Source organism: Neolamprologus multifasciatus, chromosome 5 (assembly GCF_963576455.1).
Source record: "Neolamprologus multifasciatus chromosome 5, fNeoMul1.2, whole genome shotgun sequence".
In the NCBI taxonomy this organism is placed as follows: Eukaryota; Metazoa; Chordata; class Actinopteri; order Cichliformes; family Cichlidae; genus Neolamprologus; species Neolamprologus multifasciatus.
Window position 1 is genome coordinate 30,595,963 of NC_140443.1, and position 18,332 is coordinate 30,614,294.

At 41.8% G+C, this 18,332-nt stretch overlaps 2 protein-coding genes across 22 annotated transcripts in view; both read right to left on the reverse strand.

Annotated features, from left to right (window-relative positions):
* Positions 1–1,803: 1,803 nt before the first annotated feature.
* On the reverse strand, positions 1,804–8,815 carry bhlhe40 (basic helix-loop-helix family, member e40). 2 transcript variants are annotated; one of them, XR_014873991.1, is made up of 6 exons: positions 8,088–8,815; positions 7,918–7,981; positions 7,723–7,830; positions 7,192–7,315; positions 3,153–7,042; positions 1,804–2,957 (listed from the first exon to the last, which is right to left on the reverse strand). XR_014873991.1 is itself a non-coding variant. In XM_085158802.1 (5 exons), the coding sequence occupies exons 1-5, from the start codon at positions 8,162–8,164 to the stop codon at positions 6,180–6,182; spliced, it is 1,236 nt and encodes a 411-aa protein (XP_085014928.1). In that variant the 5' UTR covers positions 8,165–8,815; the 3' UTR covers positions 1,804–6,179. The 2 variants fall into 2 exon arrangements, 1 of the variants encoding a protein (XP_085014928.1); XM_085158802.1 differs by having other exon boundaries at positions 1,804–7,042.
* A 1,756-nt stretch (positions 8,816–10,571) lies between these two features.
* itpr1b (inositol 1,4,5-trisphosphate receptor, type 1b) overlaps positions 10,572–18,332 on the reverse strand; it is an 82,029-nt gene continuing 74,268 nt past the window's right edge. For all 20 annotated transcript variants that reach the window (XM_085158799.1, XM_085158800.1, XM_085158796.1 and 17 more), the window contains 3 exons: positions 17,715–17,875; positions 13,207–13,368; positions 10,572–11,846 (listed from right to left, as the gene is read on the reverse strand). In XM_085158799.1, coding sequence (XP_085014925.1) covers positions 11,760–11,846; positions 13,207–13,368; positions 17,715–17,875 — 410 coding nt within the window. In that variant the 3' untranslated portion in view covers positions 10,572–11,759. The remainder of the gene's footprint in view (positions 11,847–13,206; positions 13,369–17,714; positions 17,876–18,332) is intronic.

Genomic DNA, 18,332 nt, shown 5'->3' on the forward strand with positions numbered 1-18,332 from the left:
GAGAGGACAGATGGTTTGAAAGAGGAGTGAAAGAAGCCATCTATGTACACTGTGAGCAACCATCTTTGAACAGAGGCGGTGGTTTACGACACCAACTCTCTGCCATCTACCACGGGGCGACCGTGGCTCAGGGGGTTGGGAGGCGCATCTGTAACCGGAAGGTCGCTGGTTCCATCCCTGGGCTCTCTGTCCTGGTCGTTGTGTCCTTGGGCAAGACACTTTACCTACCGCCTGCTGGTGTTGGCCAGAGGGGCCGATGGCGCGATATGGCAGCGCTGCTTCTGTCAGTCTGCCCCAGGGCAGCTGTGGCTACAACCGTAGCTGCCATCACCAGTGTGTGAATGCGAGAGTGAATGAATAGTGGCATTGTAAAGCGCTTTGGGTGCCTTGAAAAGCGCTATATAAATCCAATCCATTATTATCTATAATCCAGTTTTGAGATTCCTTCCCAGACGCCTTAACGCCCACTCACATCCTGGGCCATCTGACCTCAGGAATTTGCATTTTAAGGTGGGGCCAGGTTTCACAATGAACTCACCCGAAACTCTGGCTGATTAGGACCCACACCCAGTTTCACACCTTGGCTCAGGCGATTAGAGGATCATCAGGGGGTCCTTTTGTCCCTCTGTGGGGGGACACTCCCACTAGGTTTATATCTGGGACTCTCCACCATTTGACCTTAGAACTGAAGAAGCTTCTCGGATGAGAGGTGAAACGTCTTCAAGTAACTTAAAGAAGTCCAGACGCTTTTCTTTGCAAGCTCCTTTGACTAACACCTCTCCCATCTCCCCCATCTCCCTCCCCTCTTTTCACAGTCACCCCCCAACCAGTCCCGACAGTTGACTGCCCCCTCTAGAGCCTGGTTCTGTCATAGGTTTCTTCCTTTAAAGGGAGTTTTTCCTATCCACTGTCCCCTAGTGCTTGTTCAGAGGGGATTGTTGGGGTTTTCTCTCCTCTCTCCCTTTACTTTACGCTCTTCTTTACATCCCCCCACCCCCACCTTTTCTTTTTTCTTAATAATTGAACAATAAAAACAATTGCTGCTAATTAAATGTGTCAAATCAATGTCTTTATTCAAGAATACAAGAAATGGGTAATAGCTGCATGTGTGTTTGTGTGTGTGCATAATATGCATACTTTACATGTTGGATCCAAATCCCACAAGGAATGAAATAAAACAAGAAGACAAACAAAAACAAATATTTCTCTCCCTTCCCAGGTCAGGAATCAGGATGAGGAAGAAATGAGGTCAGATCAGTGCAGGTTTTTGCACTACTGACATAAAGTTTCTGCTGATTAAAAAAAGTATGTCGATATTTCTGAAATACATTTGCAAACAAATGACTTTGACAACTTGTGTTTTTTCATAAAAGAAAAATGAGAGAGCAGAGCTGGTAAAACAGCTTAGCTCCGCAGGTTACAGGACATCAGATGCCAAATACCTTTCATGGCAGTCTTCGTTATTGCATAAATCTCCCCTTTTACCATTGATCAGTAAATCACTGCATATAAATTCATCTAACCGTTATAATTTCATGAGTAAAGATTCTCAGATGATTGAATGGCGGTTTTAGTAAATGTTGAACTTTATTGTGATTTCTATTTTTAGAATCAATAGCACACATTTTGATTTAGTTTTGCAAGCTGCTGATTTCACACAGATCCACTGCCCAAACGTGCCTTTGAGTTTTTCATCATTTAACAAGAATAGGCTCAGGCAATCATTGTGGAATTAGGCTTAGTATATGTGACAGTACATGGCACAAAATAAACAAGAGGTTTCAATGTATCTAAAAAAATTTGGACTATAATGAAAATATATGCTCTTTAGTATATGTTAACCACTGGATGCAAAGTAATATATACAAAGGAAAACTTTCTTAATCACATTTAGTTTTACATTTCCGATCACCACAATAGGATATCCACAATTTAGGATTCAGGCATTTGTTTTAGTTCAATATCGCAATCATTCTATGTTTGAGTAGTTTACAGAACCAGCAGTTAGCAGCCGCAACTCTGCTGCTTCAATTCAAGTATTGCAAGCATTCCTTTATACACAGCATTTCAGTCAGGTTGAGGTCTGGGCTTCCATGCTGTAGATTTGCTTCTGTACCTGGGGTCATTATCCTGGTGCATGGCCTAATTTAGGAGAAGCTTTAGCTGTCGGACAAATGGCCTCACATTTGACTCTAGAAAACTTTGTCACGCAGAGGAGTTTGTCAGCTGCAAGGTGACTATCTCTTGTGGCTGCAGAACAAGCTCTTTTTGAAAAAAATCATCACCCTTGAACCAGCATAGTTGACAGTTGGTTTGAGGTGTTTGATTCTTGCTGAAGGTACTGCTGTGCATTATGGCCAAACTTCTACTTTGGTCTCAGATGCAGCTCTTGGGTATAGTGCAGTTTCTCTGAGCACTGAATGATTTTTGGGGTGGATCTGAATGCTGCAGACTAGCAGACTTGCTGTTTGCTAGTCGGGGCAGGGGCCTTCTGGTCGGGGTCTGGGATGCTGGGCCTCTCGGGTGCTGCAGGACTGCTTGTCTCTTCCCCAGGGAAAAGGATAACATCTCCTGGGGTATAGAGTATGTGTGGGGAGTGTGAGTACAGTGTCCATTTCTGTTTGTCTCCATGTTGGGCGAGTGTTGAGTATTTATATATGTGTGCATGAGGGTGGGAATGCATGTTTGTGTATGTGTGTGTCTGTGTCAGGTCGGGTCTTAGACGATCTGGGAACATCTCAGGTGCCCTCAGACGTCGGTGCATTGGTGGTTTTTGCTGCAGCTCCCTGTGGCTTCTGCACCATGCCTGCTGGGTGACCCCATGTCTCGGGCTCTCCTCAGCTCTTTCCGGTAGGGTTGCGCGGCTGCCCCTTCGATGGTCCTCCTTGGGCTCTCGCGCTCTGGGGGCTTCTGGATGTCTGGGGCCTGGGGGGCAGGGCTATGGCTCCCCACAACCTCTAGCAGAAATTCACATGGAGAAACCTTTTGAATACAAGCGCGCTCGTCTACACAGGTGTGGACACAGGTGTACACACGGGTGATCACAGACACAAACTATATCTTTCTTGGCTGCTACCTCAAAGCACATCGTGCGCTGTCAGTCTTGCGTGCTGCAAAATAACATTTACTATTTAGTATTTATTGTTACTTACACTTGTCTAGGTTATTGCTGTGGTCTCCATATTGTTTTGCTCTCTTTTTGCTTGTTTTCTTCTTTTTCCTCTTCTCTCACTGTCCCTCTTCCTCTCTGTTTTTCTTTCCCTCCCTTTCTTTCTCCCTTTCCCATCCCCCAGTCATGTCTGTCCAGTCTGTAATAAATAAAATAAAATAAAAATAAATAATAATAACAAAGGTCAATCAAGTTACCATAATGATCCACTTGGTAAAATTAATTCATTGGGCATCTTTCAGACAACTCCATAAATCATCCACTAGTGCTCTACACTCCTCCTCTGCCCATCATTAATATGCTCAACCACTACAGAAATATCAGAGTACTTCTGTAAGTAGGATAACCTGGATTTGTACTGAAAGTCTGAGGTGTACAAGGTGAACGGAAATAGAGACAACACAGTCCCTTGTGGATCTTCTGTACAGCGCACCAACAAAAATCACACAGAGCTCCACATTCTTCCACCTGTTTTGTCAGGTATTCATCCCCAGACTTATTTTAATTTAACAATGCGCTGACTAAATAAACCAATTAAAAAACACACTGGCACAATTAAATGTTGTTTTTGATTATATCCAAGGCTTATTAGACCCTGGTCTGGTTCCACCAAATCATGAGAAAAATATCTGACGTAGTAAAGGCTAAATCGGTCAGCTGTTGTCATTTTATTTGCTTGTTGCTTGGTGCTGGTGAACAGCTGTTAGCTACCGGTGGAAAAACTTGACCTCACCAATGAGTTGGGTAAAAGAAAGTATTTGAATTTCATTACTAATGGAAACCCATTTCACACCCCATGAAGTAATCTGAGACACTTACTATTCAATGATTAGTGCAGTTTTCTGCAAATTCTGCAAACACACGCTGACCAAGGCAACAGTGAGAATGTATTTTATTTTGATGACTGCTTTCAGCAAACTTCTTTAAAATGTAATCGTTACTGAAACATTTTGCTCTTATTAAAATTTATCACACGAAATGAAGCTCTAATTCCACAAGGTGGCGCTTGTGTCGCATGGTTGGATTAGTCAGGCGCATTTGCAACCTTAACAGTCTTTGTAGACTAAATTTTTTATTATTTTTTTTTAAATTAACATATTGTTTACAAGAAAAGAAAAACTGTCATTTCCACGCGCCTCATGGAGACGTAGTCTGTGGTAAGCGGCTCATGATATCGGCCTTTTTATTTTCACTATTACTACAGCTACAGCTGCATTACCACGCAGGAAACAGCCCCCAAACGAGCGGCAGAAGGTCGGCGGAGACACGTATTCCATATTAAACACGAAAGTAAATCAAAGGCTTAAAAGTCCTTTCCCTCATAACCTCAAATACCATTTCCACTGTGGTCTTCTAAAGCTGCCAGACACATCTTATCTCCAGACACAGGTATGGCCCACTTGAGAATTAAACCACAAAAGGTAAACTTCTCGTAATTCGGTGAACACGAAGTTCATGCCCACTTTATTCTTTTTTAGGAACATTATCTCCAGGTTTCAGACTCACACTATGGATCGTCATACTAGTGGGTTATAATAGCAAGTTCTTCCTTTCCACTGTTACTCATCTGTAATAGCCGACGGTTAAATAAATATGAACGATTCCTTTGCACATTTCTGTAGATATCATTCGGAATTGAAAATGTTCACAGTAGTCTAAGACACGCTATTGATTTACAGAGACTGTGTTGCTTTATGGGTTATGTAAGTGTTATGTAAGTATGCCTTGTTATGAGAAACTGTCAGGGTGGCTGGCTACAACACGTTTAAGCCAACAGGCAGTCCAACACAAATTCCACAGGGAGGGGAAAAGCTTTATTAATACTTTAATATATATCAATAATACTTTATATACAAAATATGTACATCCTTTGCGTTACATTTCAAAATAAAAATCCCAAGTACCTCTTTCTATACAAAACTATTATATTTGTTTGAACTTTACATTCACTCTCTTTGCCACAGACACATTTAAAGCAAATACGTTTGAATCACCTGCCACCGTTTGTGTCTGTGTTAAAACGAGTAAAGGCAACAGCATGAGCTAAAAACAGGCCTGGACTCGACAGGAAAGCAGTGGGCAATATGCAAATCAGGCTGACGCCGTATGTATACCGTACACGATGTCGCAGCGTACAGCCAATCGCTCCCTCAGCCTTTCCCTACAAAATACACTCAGTGGGTCATGTATCAAAAATAGAGATGTAGGAGTAGTATAAGCAAAAGAAATAATTACAAGACACTGCTTCACAGGAACTCCACCTAAAAAAAAATGCACAAACAGTCACGAGCAACAAATTAAATCATAAAAGCGTGTATGGCCACATCATTCATCGACAGACATGAGTGACACACCTCGTACGGCGACAACGCCCTGAATTCTTTGAACTCTAAACTCTGCCTTCATTTAGCTTTGCCATAACTGAAGGAGTTAAAGGGGCAATATTTTTTTGTTTTTTTGTGGTAGGTCTAAAACAATAGTTTGTTGCAGTTACAGGAGCAACAAACACTGAAAGTAGATCATTCTTAAAAGTCATTCAAGCAGCATCTATGACGGAGCTTTTGTTCAATCTTTACATTCATTACAGACTGGCGTGTGTGTTTGTATGCACGCGCAAAGAAATTAGCTCCAAAATGTTTTCAAATGGGGTGTGTGTTTGTGTGTGGAAGCGTTAGTCTACACCTTACATTCTAGGTTAACCTTTGACATTCAACAATAAGTGCTGAGATGACAGGTATTGCAGAAAAACACTTGCGCGCTCCCTCGTGCACTCTAAACTGACCGTATTAAAACTCACAGTATTTCAGAGCCATGCTAAAGGTCTAACATGAGCCTTCTCGTGGCCATGCCAGAATCCCCACAGAAAGTCTCATTTCACTTCAGGAGCTCATGATAGATGGAGGTGGGACACAATGGGTCAAACTACAGCTGCTGTTTAACGGGATACCAGTGCTTTCGTGTTCGTTTATCCCATTCGACATTCAGAGGATACGATTTGTGACACATCTGCTCAGTCTTTGGTTTCCAGATTCAAGGGAGCGACCTGCTTTAAAGCTTTGTGAAACGTGGGGGAGTCCATGCGACTCTGGTGTACTGGAGATCCTGCCCTCGGGGACATGGACATCATCAGAGACGAGGGAAGTGCCTCTGCGGGTAGGCCTGCTGCAGAACCGCTCATGCCTGGGTACATGACAGGCAAGCCCCCAGGGTACCAGCATTTCTCCAGCATGGGCAGATACGCTGCTGCTGCCGCCGCTGCGGGAGGGATGAGGTAGAAGGGAAGGCAAAACGGGTTCTGGTTAGGGGAGAAGCTCATGTAACTACCAGGAACTTCTGTCGTGTGACTGGAGAGAATTTCATCTTCTGGGGAGTCCGATCTCAGCTTCTTGGCCCGAGGCTCATCGTCCTCCTGCTTGATGGCACTGGCCATGCGCTCAGATCCCGAATGCTTGAGCTCCCCCTCCATCGAGTGGCTTTCTGACCACTGGGCTTTGGGGTCCCGCTTGTCATGTTCTCCCCCATAGCCACTGTCAGTGTCTGTGTCACTACCGCTCAGCTCCCCTGTCCCGTGGGGATAAGTCCTTTGAATGACTGGGACGCAGTTCTTAGCAGGGCCTTCAGAGGCCCTCTGTGGCTGTCCGGCGGATTTCATCACTTTTTCAGAAGAGCCCACATCCTCATCCGGCCGAAGGCTGCTTCGATGCTGCAGGACTTCCGCTGCTACCTTTTGGATGTGAGTGATTACGTGTGAAGGAGTCAAGTCCCTGCTGCTTTCTTGGGTGGCCATATAGTGCAGAACCTCTTTGGCGCATAAGTGAAAGCCAGAGCGGAACATCTCCTCGCTGCTCTCAGCGCTGTCACCTCCATGATCACCTAGGTGATTAAAAAAAAAGTTTAAATCCTCTTTACAGCAAGTTTTACCTCAATAAAACACCAGTGCCAGTCCCAGTGATGCCTCTGTACCATTTCCACTTCACAGCCGTAAACAAATAAGAAAAATAAAAATGAAAACTCAAACTTACCAAGCTGCAGGTCCTTCTGTAGAGCGATAATTTTCTGCTGCTGCTGCTCCAGGAGAGAACTCAGGGCTTTCACATGCTTGAGAGTGAGTTCCAGCACCACAGCTTTCTCCAAATGACCCAGCGTCTAAAACAGGAAGACCTTCAATAAGCATGTTGATCTTTCTTATGTAACACATTCTGCAGCTGAACAGAGAACAAGTCTGGAACACCCGGGAAGTCATGCAGTCCATGTACACACGTACAAAAACTTCTAGTAACAAATTTTAAAATATCAAAGAAATTAAATTAATTTAAAAAAAAAAAAAAAAGTACGATTGCAATTAAAATTTAAAAAATAAAACTTTTTAAAAATTATTATTATTCAGTTCTTCTCTTAAGATAAAATAAATATAGACATATGTATATAAATATTTTTTAAGGCTTCAAAACTGAACTGAAAGTCTGGCGCAAACAAACTGCTCAGCAGAACCATGTGGCGTCTCAGATTCCCTGGCTGTTAGCAAACCTGCCATATGCAGAAATAATACTCACTGTAAGCTTAAGATGTTCTGGCAATAAATCTTTCAGTTGGGCAATGCATTCGTTTATTCTGTCGCGTCTCTTCTTCTCGATAAGTCGGTGGGGCAACTTGTATGTCTCCTGGAGAGGGTTGTGAAAGGTGGTCAGTGAAATTCTGCTCAGATTTAACTGTTTAAATATATTACACTTGTAAAAACTAGAACTTACCTTGCTCTCATTATCTCGCTTCATGCCCCTCCTGGGTTTGTACACATAAATTGGAAAATCCACTCTTTGGAGAGAAGATTAAATTAGTTGATTTCACAGAGCTTCAGTATAAAGCGCAGAATGACATTTTTTTTTTAATTTTTTTAAGTAAAAGAAATTGCTTCGTTTACCCTTGCATGTCAGCTATATCCAGAGAGGGGTGTTTTGGCATACAGGGAGGTGGTTGCGCGCTGGTAATCCTCTCCATGTCGATTAAATGTAAAACCTGAAGAAAATGTTTTGTTTTGTTTTGTTTTGTTTTTTTTTTTAAAAAGCTCCAAAATGTGTCCCAGCAGTCGCAATTCAAAATGAAAAAAACTTTCCAAGATAAAAAAAATAAAGGAGAAAAAAGTATTTCCTCTTATCCAGTGTTAGTGCGTTTTCCTGTTGTGAGCTGCAGTCGAGCGCAGCTGGAGTTTTGTCGCCCTGAGGTCCGGGACTCAGTAGTATGTCTAGGGAGGCTCCACACCCGGCGCAATGTGTGAGAGCTGGGTGGATTTCTGACTACGTGTTAAATAAACCCTGTGACTGCAGGCACGTCTCTCAGCTACAGACACAGACTCCGCTCCGTCACATGAGCCTCACGTGTTGGACGGTGCTTTCAACTCCTCACCTCCCCGCTCGCTCCGCCCCCCTCTCTCTGCTGCTGCTGGAGCACACCCATTTGTGTAGTACTCCTCCACCGGGGCCGAGTCCCGTGTACCACCACGCTTCGGATCTCGGGGGTTGAGTCGTGTTTGCAGAGCAGAGCGTGTTTATGTAGGCAGAAAGTAGAGCAACAGATTTCCCCTGGACAGTTAGAAGTGTGGAGCCGCTTTCCCCATTTTAACTGGCATAGTAAGCTGCACTATAGAAACACTAGCATAAAATACTATAGCCTTGACGCTGAAATACAACTTTTTTATTTTTTTATTATTGGGCAAAAGGCCTAAATTTTGAGATGAAAAAAAAAAGTGTGGTAAAATTAAGCGAAACTAGTTAACATGTAGAAATTATAACACAGAAGAAGCTTTTATCATTAATTTGCAACACTTGTTTACAATAAGTTTTCCATGACTTTGCTCATTTTAGACGCTTTATTTCCTCACGCTAACTTACACTGGGCTCAATGCGGGCGAAACAAACAGTTGCAACACGATAAGTCACGCGATAATTATCTATGGGGTCTCAACGTTTCAGTGCGGCCAGCGGGCCACTCATATTAACTCTCCGCATTTTCAGAGCCTGCCAAGTGTCACGCGCTCAATGTGGCGTGGACACCCGTGTAATTTCATTCTGTACGGGTCTGGTGTGCGGCACGTGCACCTGCGGCAGGATGACAGAGTCCTTGTGGTGGCGCGTTTTCTCTCTACATACCCGCACCGTGCTGGTACTTATTAGACCTGCTTGTACCCAGCGCGCTGTCACGTTGAGCGCCTCATGGCTGGGAGAGAGCCGAAGAGCGGATCCCTGTCGGTGACGTCAGTCGAGCAGACGACCGAGAATGCCCGACTGGTCGGTCGGTTCCACCCGCCGACGTCCCGAAGCAGACAGACTAAATATAGAAACAGCTTCAAAACAACGGAGAGGAGAGGAGGGAACGGGAAGGGGTTGCAGATAAGATTTTGCTCTTAATTCCGATAAGGGAGGGAGGGGGTGTCAACTACTGTTTTCAACTCTGTCCGCATTTCTTATCATTTCACACAATTAGGTGCCAAACTGTGTGGTTTTAAAATAATATTAACAGATGCCAGTATCTGATTACCCCGAACTGTGTGCATATAGCCTACTCCCATTAGTGTAGAAAATTTGCACTCGTTCTCCTTGCCCTAAAATATTAGTTGATATAAGTTGTTTAAGAATCATTGTAACCACGCTGCACCCTTAAAGTTTGCATTTACAGATGCAGCAAGTCTGCACCTACTACCACCTTCCTTATGCAAGAATCGGCATTATGAAGCATGAGCTTCTCTGACCACAGTTTATCTGCTGAAAAACACTCAAGCAAGAATGCTGATTTTGCCCCGAGGTTCTCGTTTAAGGGTTTTGGAGGGATAATTTTGTAGAAAATTGTTTACATTTTTCTGGAAATGACTGACAAATGAATGGCTCTTGTATGCAGACATTTCATTAAGAAATGAATTTAAAAAAATCAAGTGCTTCTAAATATCAGGACACCAACTGATTGAACCTGGACAGTTACACATTAAGTAGAGCTTGGTGAACATATACTTGGCTGTCAGAGAATCAGGAAAGTCCCTGATCAATGAGGATATATTCTACTCAGATGTTCCCCGTTTCCAGTCAGCATATACAGATTCTCTGAAAGCCAGAAGAATAATTCGGGACGTGGCCCAGTTTAATTTTTAAACCAAACTTTCCGTGTGAACCCATATAGAACATTTTGCTTATTGCCAGTGAGCGGCATTTGTATTTCAGTATCCATTTGTGTGATCAGATGAAGACAAATTCATACATTTTTCTGCTTTATAGGTCTGCAGTTACTGAAATAAAGATACAAAGGCAGTATTTAAAAAAATGAGTCATGTGGTAATGTACGAAGGTGTGCATTTGTAAACAAAAACACATAAATCCTGTAAAAGCACATCAATAACAATCAAACACAGCAAAGGGAGTAAAGGATAATTACATCAATTTTAATAAATAATTCTACTCCAGTATACAAATTCATAGCGCCTAAATTTTTTAAAGTAATTATAATATTCATAAGTAACCGTTTTTCCCCCCCCCTTGTCATTTTTCTATACAAAAGCGAAGGTAAGCAACAAATTGTATATACACATAGGTAGTCCAAAAATGAGAGAAGTCTAACAGTAGCAACTAATGAGTTTTGGTGGAAATAAAAGTGACTCGGCACAAGCAGCAAACATGTCTCAGACTTAACTCGAGGACCAAAAACAGGCACAAATGGAAGAAGTCTGCTGCAAAAACTGGACAAATTTATTATTGTAAAAATGACACAACTCCTGAGCAAATATTAGCATGAGTGGCACTAAATGTCCTTTACGACCCAGTTAAATAAGAAAGCAAATATATCATAAAATTAGTTAGCACTGAGATATGACACTGTTGGCTTTACACAGGTGAAAGTAAACTATCCGTATATATTGCTCTCAAACAATATGCTATCTATACTGAGTGCCGTTCCCCCTCAACAAGTACGCACATTTTCAAGAAATAAAAGAAGAAAGTAAAACTGAGAAGGCCAGCTTATTAAGTATTATCCCTATCTGTGTGTAAGTACAGACAACCAACAGCTCTCTATTTTATCCAGAGACAAAACATCGGGCTGTGCTTTTAAATAAGACATAAATGATGGAATTTAAACCCACACACCAATGAGGTTGCATATTTAAGTTAATATATTGCACAACATACAAAAATAAGACGTGTAATACTGCTCATTATTCTAGAAATATAAATAGAGAACAATAACATAAAAAAAAGAACAACAATGGGACTATTCCCTCTTGTCCAGTCAGCTTTTTCCCCCCATTTCAAGTTCAACCAGTGAAGGCCATGTGTTGAGAAATCCAAATGATTTCTACCTAGGAAACATTTGGCACCAGTTCTGACAGGCCTGAACAGAATGAGGTGGGTGAGTGTCACGTTCTAGAGTAACACATGCGTGGTGGGTAGAGCTACACATCGCCTTATGACTACCTATGTTACAGTGTTTCCCTACCATTATAAGTTACACTCAGTGCAGTATACATTATGTGCAACCTCGGCGTGAGGAGTGCGCGCTCCACCTGGGCGCAAAGCCAACGCGGAGCTCCTTCAGGGCTGTGTGCCGGTCGACCTCACGCAGGCTGCTGAGGGTTGACGTTCATGTGCTGAGGGTGTCCCAAAAGGCCGATCCGCTGCTTCTGCTTCCTCTGCTCTGTCATCTGAGGGGAACAGAGAGGGCTCGTTTTGTTAAAAGAAGAAAAAAGAAAAAATTATTCCACCTTCTCTGCTCTGCAGTCGTAATTGATTCAGTCTTTCGCAGCACCTTATAGAAACTGACAAAATGCAGCAGCAAACTCTGCATGCAGCTCAACTGAAACACATTCTTCTGAAATCCTGCCAGCCTTGTCATCCACTTTGCTGTGTCTTCTGACGAAAGCAGCCGAATACAAACTACTAATCCTGAAACTCAGTCAAGAGAAATTTCAGAGATCAAGAGAAGCGCATGAGTCAAAACGCAGGTGCTAACCTTTATACGAGCAGGAACAAGAGAGGGTTTTCTGCTAAGAATTTACTTTAATTGACATAAAGTGGTGATTTGCACCTCGGCAGTGAAACACAACAATATTAAAAGTGAGAAGACAAAGTGGTCCTGTAATGAGTGTTCCAGCAGAAATAATTCTGCGCAGAGGGATGTGTTAGAGAAAAATATCATTTAAAGTCAGACAGCAATAGCATGCTGTCCTTTTTGCGCTATAATCCGCTAATTATGGCAATCTTTTGAGTGACACAACATGGAGAGCGCTCATGGCATAATTTTCACTCTCCGGTGAATAAACGTTGGTTTGTTCCTGAGAAAGTAAAGAGTTTAAATTCATCAAGCGAAGGAAAAGAAATCAAAGCAGGCTATGCGAGCATTTGTGCGTTGCAGCGCGATGTGACAGATGTTCCTGTGCCCGTCATCGCTCTTGGAGGCACAATAATCATTTCCCCTACTGTCTGGGTCAAAATGTCTCTGAAACATTCACTTCCTCACAAATAGTTCTCATTTCGAGGGTAAAAAGGCTTTTTACAATTCTGTTTACTAGAAACAGCAGATTGTGCAACAATCGTCTTGTTTTCCTGGATATGCAATACCAGCAGAACTGTATCCTTACACAAGTTCTAGTGTGTCTGCTGAATGCAAAAAGTAAAATCTTTTACAGAATAACCAAACTGAACTGAAGTTTGGTTTAATAACGCACCGAAATAAGACAGATACAAAGAAAAAAGCTTAGCTAACGGGTCTATAATCCAGAGAAACAAAAAATGTGCTTATAGCTCAGTGATGAAAATAAAATCAGATTGAGAATCTCATGAGCGGTGCTGTGAACTATGACTCACCACCTTTTGCATTTAGAAAGCTCTGCATCTAAAGGGCAATGAGGAGCAAACAAACAAACAAAACTGAAAAAACGTCAGCTTTGCTCTTTTCAAAAAGAAAAAAGAAACCCTCTAATGCTTCATGTTTCTCCCCCTGACAAAGTGTCAGACATCAAAATCAGATTCTCGGTCTTTTGATCAACTTTAGCTCAAACCGACCTGTTCCTTGAGCTCGGTCAGCTGGCCTGTGAGGGTGGACACCAGTTTCATTGTGGACTCCAGTTTCTCCTGCAGATTTCTGATCTCATTTTGCTCCCCATCTGCGTCACTGCTGACCAAAGACATGGCCCGCATTCTTGGAAACCAGTCCAAGTTGTGCTCCTGGTAAATAGAAATTTGATTTGTTAGGAGGGGCATGGAGACACAATGAAATGTATTTATCACGTTCCCCGTGACTGCCTTCAGGGTGCTGGAACCTTTGCAATTTTCTAGGAAGTTTTTCACTTCTCATTCTAATTTTAACTCACCAGAACAAGCTTAAATGGCAAAAGGCCAAATGAAATTTGTACCCCCCCATCTAACGCCCAGTTTTAGTGTCTGGCTTGTGTGCAGTGATTTGAAGCTGACTCTATAAGCGGAATCAAACTAATTAGAATGGGGCTTTCCATATTAGAATCACATGGGATACGCAGGCATTCTTGAAATCACTCACACGAGGCAGCTCGCTTGTTTGATCTGTTTCTGTCACGCCTAATCTTAAAGAACAGACGATCACACTGGCAGGCATACAGAAATTTTCTCATATGACTCCACATTCTTTGCATCATATACACAGATAAACACCGAGATCTCGAATGTTCTCATCACTACTTCAAAATGCTCTCTGCTTGCAATAAGTTTTTGTAGACTGTCGGGAATGAGACTTCCACGTGCAGCAGCAACCAAGAGATAGCAACATTTGATGTGCATCATATATAAAAACAATAAAATGTTAATAATGTTATTTAGATGAAGCAGAATGCAGAAGGGCAAAGTCACATAAGCCAGCAGTCAGCTCACAGGTTGTTGTAAACTGTTTTTAGTGCCTTTTCCCCAAATACCACGGTTAATGTGTGTTCTCCCAAAGAGGCATTTATGTTGAAATCTTAATCAACACACTTGCATATTATCACTGTCATGTTCCTTAAATCAGCACAACGATCTGCCCTAATGCTGCATGAATGAAATGCAAGTGTGCTGCACTGCAGGCACTGAGGTCACTGGCCAGAAATCGTGCAGTGCCAAAGAACTGGGCTGAAAAAGTCCCCGCGTTTCAGTGGTCGATTTGGAGACATCGACGCAAGTGAGGTGGCCGTGCATACCGCAAACCAGCCCTGGGTCAGACGGTAGCCCGAGGGGGAATCACACAACACTAAAATAATGAGCAGCAACAGTCATTCTGAAAGGAGGAGAGGACGGCTGTGAGCAAGTTCCACTTCCTGAATGCAAAGAGACAGAGGCTGTGTTTACTAGTTTACCTGCCTCCTCCCACTCTAACACGCACTTCTATATCTGAGGACAGCTACTGCAATATTTGGTACGTGTAAGAAATTCAATTAAATAAAAAGATACAAATGTGCCATTTTGATTATTGGAACGCTCCAGTCTCTCTAAGAAAGATTGTTATCTCTCACTGACTGTCACAGATATAATAATTTGAAAACACCTTCCTGTTCCCAGACTCGGCTCTGCTTAAAAAAACAAAACAAAACAAAACAAAAAAATCACCTAAACACGACAGAGGTCATTTCCCCTATTTGGATGTCGCCCGCAGGTTGCAGCCACACGTGTGTTTGTTTGACGACTTTATCACTTAACGGCCTAGCCTTCTTTCCATCCCCAGTGTTTACATATGAAAGCACTTCCAGTAAACTGAGAAGCGCAGGCATGACTTAAGAGTCTACAACGTGCTGGTTCAATGGAAATGACGGAAGTACATTTTTCATTATTAAAACCGCACGGGCCATGACAGAGAAACAGGATGCTGTGTGGTTAAAACAGCAACACAAAACGTCACAGTCATGCCACAAGCCACCTGATAAGCTGACGACCCACTCACTTTACAAATATGCAAATAAATGCCCCCCCTTCTCCCCCCCTCCCAGAATTATCACAGTCTTGAACGTTTACGGCAGCAGATGATTGGAAATACTGCAAATAGAGCATGGGTGTCATTTTTTTTAAGCGTCGGACATAATTAGAAGTAGGGCAATCGGTGCAAACTGAGCATTGTCTTTTTTACTGTTTTCTTTTTAACACCTTAGATATGACATTTCACCCAGAGCCCTCCACCATTGACGTCAGTCCCAGTCATTGTCAGAGTAGTCTGACTTCTACACCCCCTTATGTCCCGCTGCTTCTTCCACGTTAGTGCAGCATCAAAAAAATCGAAACACAGTGGGAGAGAGGCAGCTCAGATTGAAACACAAGAGCCTGAAAATATACCATCTGCTAATCAAATCACTGGTAAATACAGTGGAATATGTCTGTAATAAAAGAAAAGAAAAAACAAGAGCTAACAACTGAAAAATCTATAACAAAATAATTCATTAATAACTCTTATTACTGTAATATATGTATGTATTCATTATTATTATCGTCATGCAACTTTTGTGCATTCAAATAAAGTTTAACACAGCAAGTATCCAAAAACTGGAGAAAAATCAGAAACTAGCACAGTTGAAATTAGCTGTATGTTGTATAAAAAATTAGATGTATGTATGACTGTACGATAATTTATTATGGTTTAAAAAATATGAATATTATTGTGAAGTTTTATTTAACGTAGATAACATTACATGTTTACTTACATTCTTTCATGCAGGATTTTTTTAATATCTAAAAAATAAGTTAAATAAGTGTTGTATGGTTTTCCGTCTGCCACCCAACCAAAAAATAAAACCAAAAAACTCCAACAAACCTCATCCCATTTTAAAAGCTGATAAAACGATATCCTTGCACACAACGTGACTCAATTTAACCTCCGTGAATGATTTACCGAATGCGTTTTATGACAGACGCTCTATGAATGATATACTCTTTGTAACGAGACACAAGGACACTTGCTGAGAGTTGATGTTAAGGATGACTGGGCACGCCGGCATCTTTCACACAATGTGTAACTTCTTCTGTTTGGCTAAGACCCTTAACCCAGTCGGAATGAACCCTTGACAAACGTATTTTGGCTCAGTGGGAGTACACCGCTAATGAGCGAGAGGACATGGAGTTAATCCCAAATCAGGTGGTTCCTCACAAGACTAAGGGTAGCAGATCAAGGCAAAAAGCAGGAAAGTGGGCTAAATGGCATCGAATGAGAAACTGGGTCAAAAACTGACGGCTGCACAAGTGCGTCAGGGGAGCAACCACTTCAGAAACAGGGGCTTTCCTGTGGCAGTTAAAATGCTTTCTAATTGCTCACAGACTACAGGTATGATGCAGCAATCAAAACAATCACTTTTCAGGCCCTTTTATTTTTCTGAAAGGCACAATTCTACAGATATCCACTTGAATCACGTTCTCCGCTGGCTGTACATTTATCTGATGTGCCGCTCTGTTTGGCATAAACACGAGCACTTGGCATTTGCTATCTTATAGTATTTTATGATAGCAAAGCCTTCGTTGGAACTAATAACAGTGATGACATACTTTCTATACAACACATAGAAATATGCATTATGTCAGGATAGAAAAAAGTAAAATAAATAACTCAAGGTTTCAGTGTGTTTGCATGCCAAAGTGGCTGTCATGTGGTGATGTAAAGGGTGCATGCATGTGTGTTTAATGATTAAAACAATGCATGCCTCCTTCAGAGGATTAAAACCTTTTATGCCAATGGCAGACTGTGCCTGAATGTTAATTGTCCATTCATAAAATGGACTGATGTGATAATGCTTTGGAAGGATTCAAGGTCACAGAGGTAGGGATTACATAAAAGCAGTGCTGGTACACTAGAGCACACGAGGTGAAAAAAAAATAAATATTACTGCCTGTCACAGTGCAGGAAGCGAAAAAGACTGCAGTAATCACTTCTGTCCGAACCCATATAAACCTTTACGCCTAGTCGAAGCGCCTACAGTGTTCTTCACGAGTGAAGGTTAACCTCAGTTAAGACCACAGCGGTAGCAGATACAGTGTTGCACCGTACGTTTTGCTAATGTAGGCTTTGAGGCACACCTGTAGCACTGAAGAAGATGAGCGAGAGCTCTATTTTGAGAGGAAGGCAGCTAGAAGAAAGTGAAAAACAAGTCGATTACAGAATTTCCGGAGTGTCTGTGAATTTAAAGGATAAAACCAAAAAAAAAAAAAAAAAAGGTAGATGTATCAGTCTGTAATATAAGTACCTAGTAGCTCAGTTCTTAATTAGTATCATCCCCAACAATGCAGAAAGCAAATAGATGGAAAGATACACTGTTGAAAAACAAATTTAAGTAAATTCATATTATTAGGAACTGGGACTCGCATACTACCTTACTGAAGTAGCTTTAGCAATAATTAAATTAACGTCTAAAGCAAAGAAAGAAAATATCCACAACGTACCTAATTAAAATAAAGGTCTTTCAACATCCTCTTTGGGGCTTTTTTAATGCAACTGAAATCAAGACTCAGAAGACTTGCAGCTACACTAGTATTTACTCCAATAAGACCCTCATTAAACTAGTGCATGTGCATGTTAGTGACAACATCCTTACCCGGATCATTTCAGCCACATAGCTCTCTGGGCCAGTGTACTCTGTTGAGTCCTTGACCTTCACCAGGACAATGAAGAACAAGTAGTGCCACATGTTGTGCTCAACTTTGATGTGCTCTTCAAAGGTGACCGTCTTGTTGTCAAACTTATCTCTTTCCAAACCTAAAAATACATAAATAAATAAATAAATAAAAGACATAATTTCTCACACACACACGCACACACACACACACACACACACACACCAAATAATCTGTCCTCTTTACTTCTTAGGAAAAGTGAGGAAATAAATTTTCTTATGCAAGACTGCATCATCATTCTTGTGACCTAAATAATGACAGATGATGATCATAACTTTTTTTTTTTAAAGACAGGAAATGGGGGTATGAGGGAATGGGCAGACAAAACAAGCGAGCACAATTACAACTTACTACTGATTATTTAGTTGAAATTACCCCCCCCCCCCCCCCCCCCCCCCCGACAAAGAAGGAAAAAAGTGGCGGTGCAGTGACAGATGAGGCCAGTGTCTGAGTATGTGTACTGTCTAACATGGTCAAGACCCATATGGTAACAGGAAGAAACACTCCTCCTCCACATCAGCACCTGCCATGACTAACCA

Coding starts and splice junctions, on each gene's coding strand:
- bhlhe40 (XM_085158802.1), bottom strand. CDS start 8,164: ATGGAGAGGATTACCAGCGCGCAACCACCTCCCTGTATGCCAAAACAC. Junction 7,831..7,917: donor AGCGAGATAATGAGAGCAAG/GTAAGTTCTAGT, acceptor AACCCTCTCCAG/GAGACATACAAGTTGCCCCA. Junction 7,043..7,191: donor ACAGAAGGACCTGCAGCTTG/GTAAGTTTGAGT, acceptor TTAATCACCTAG/GTGATCATGGAGGTGACAGC.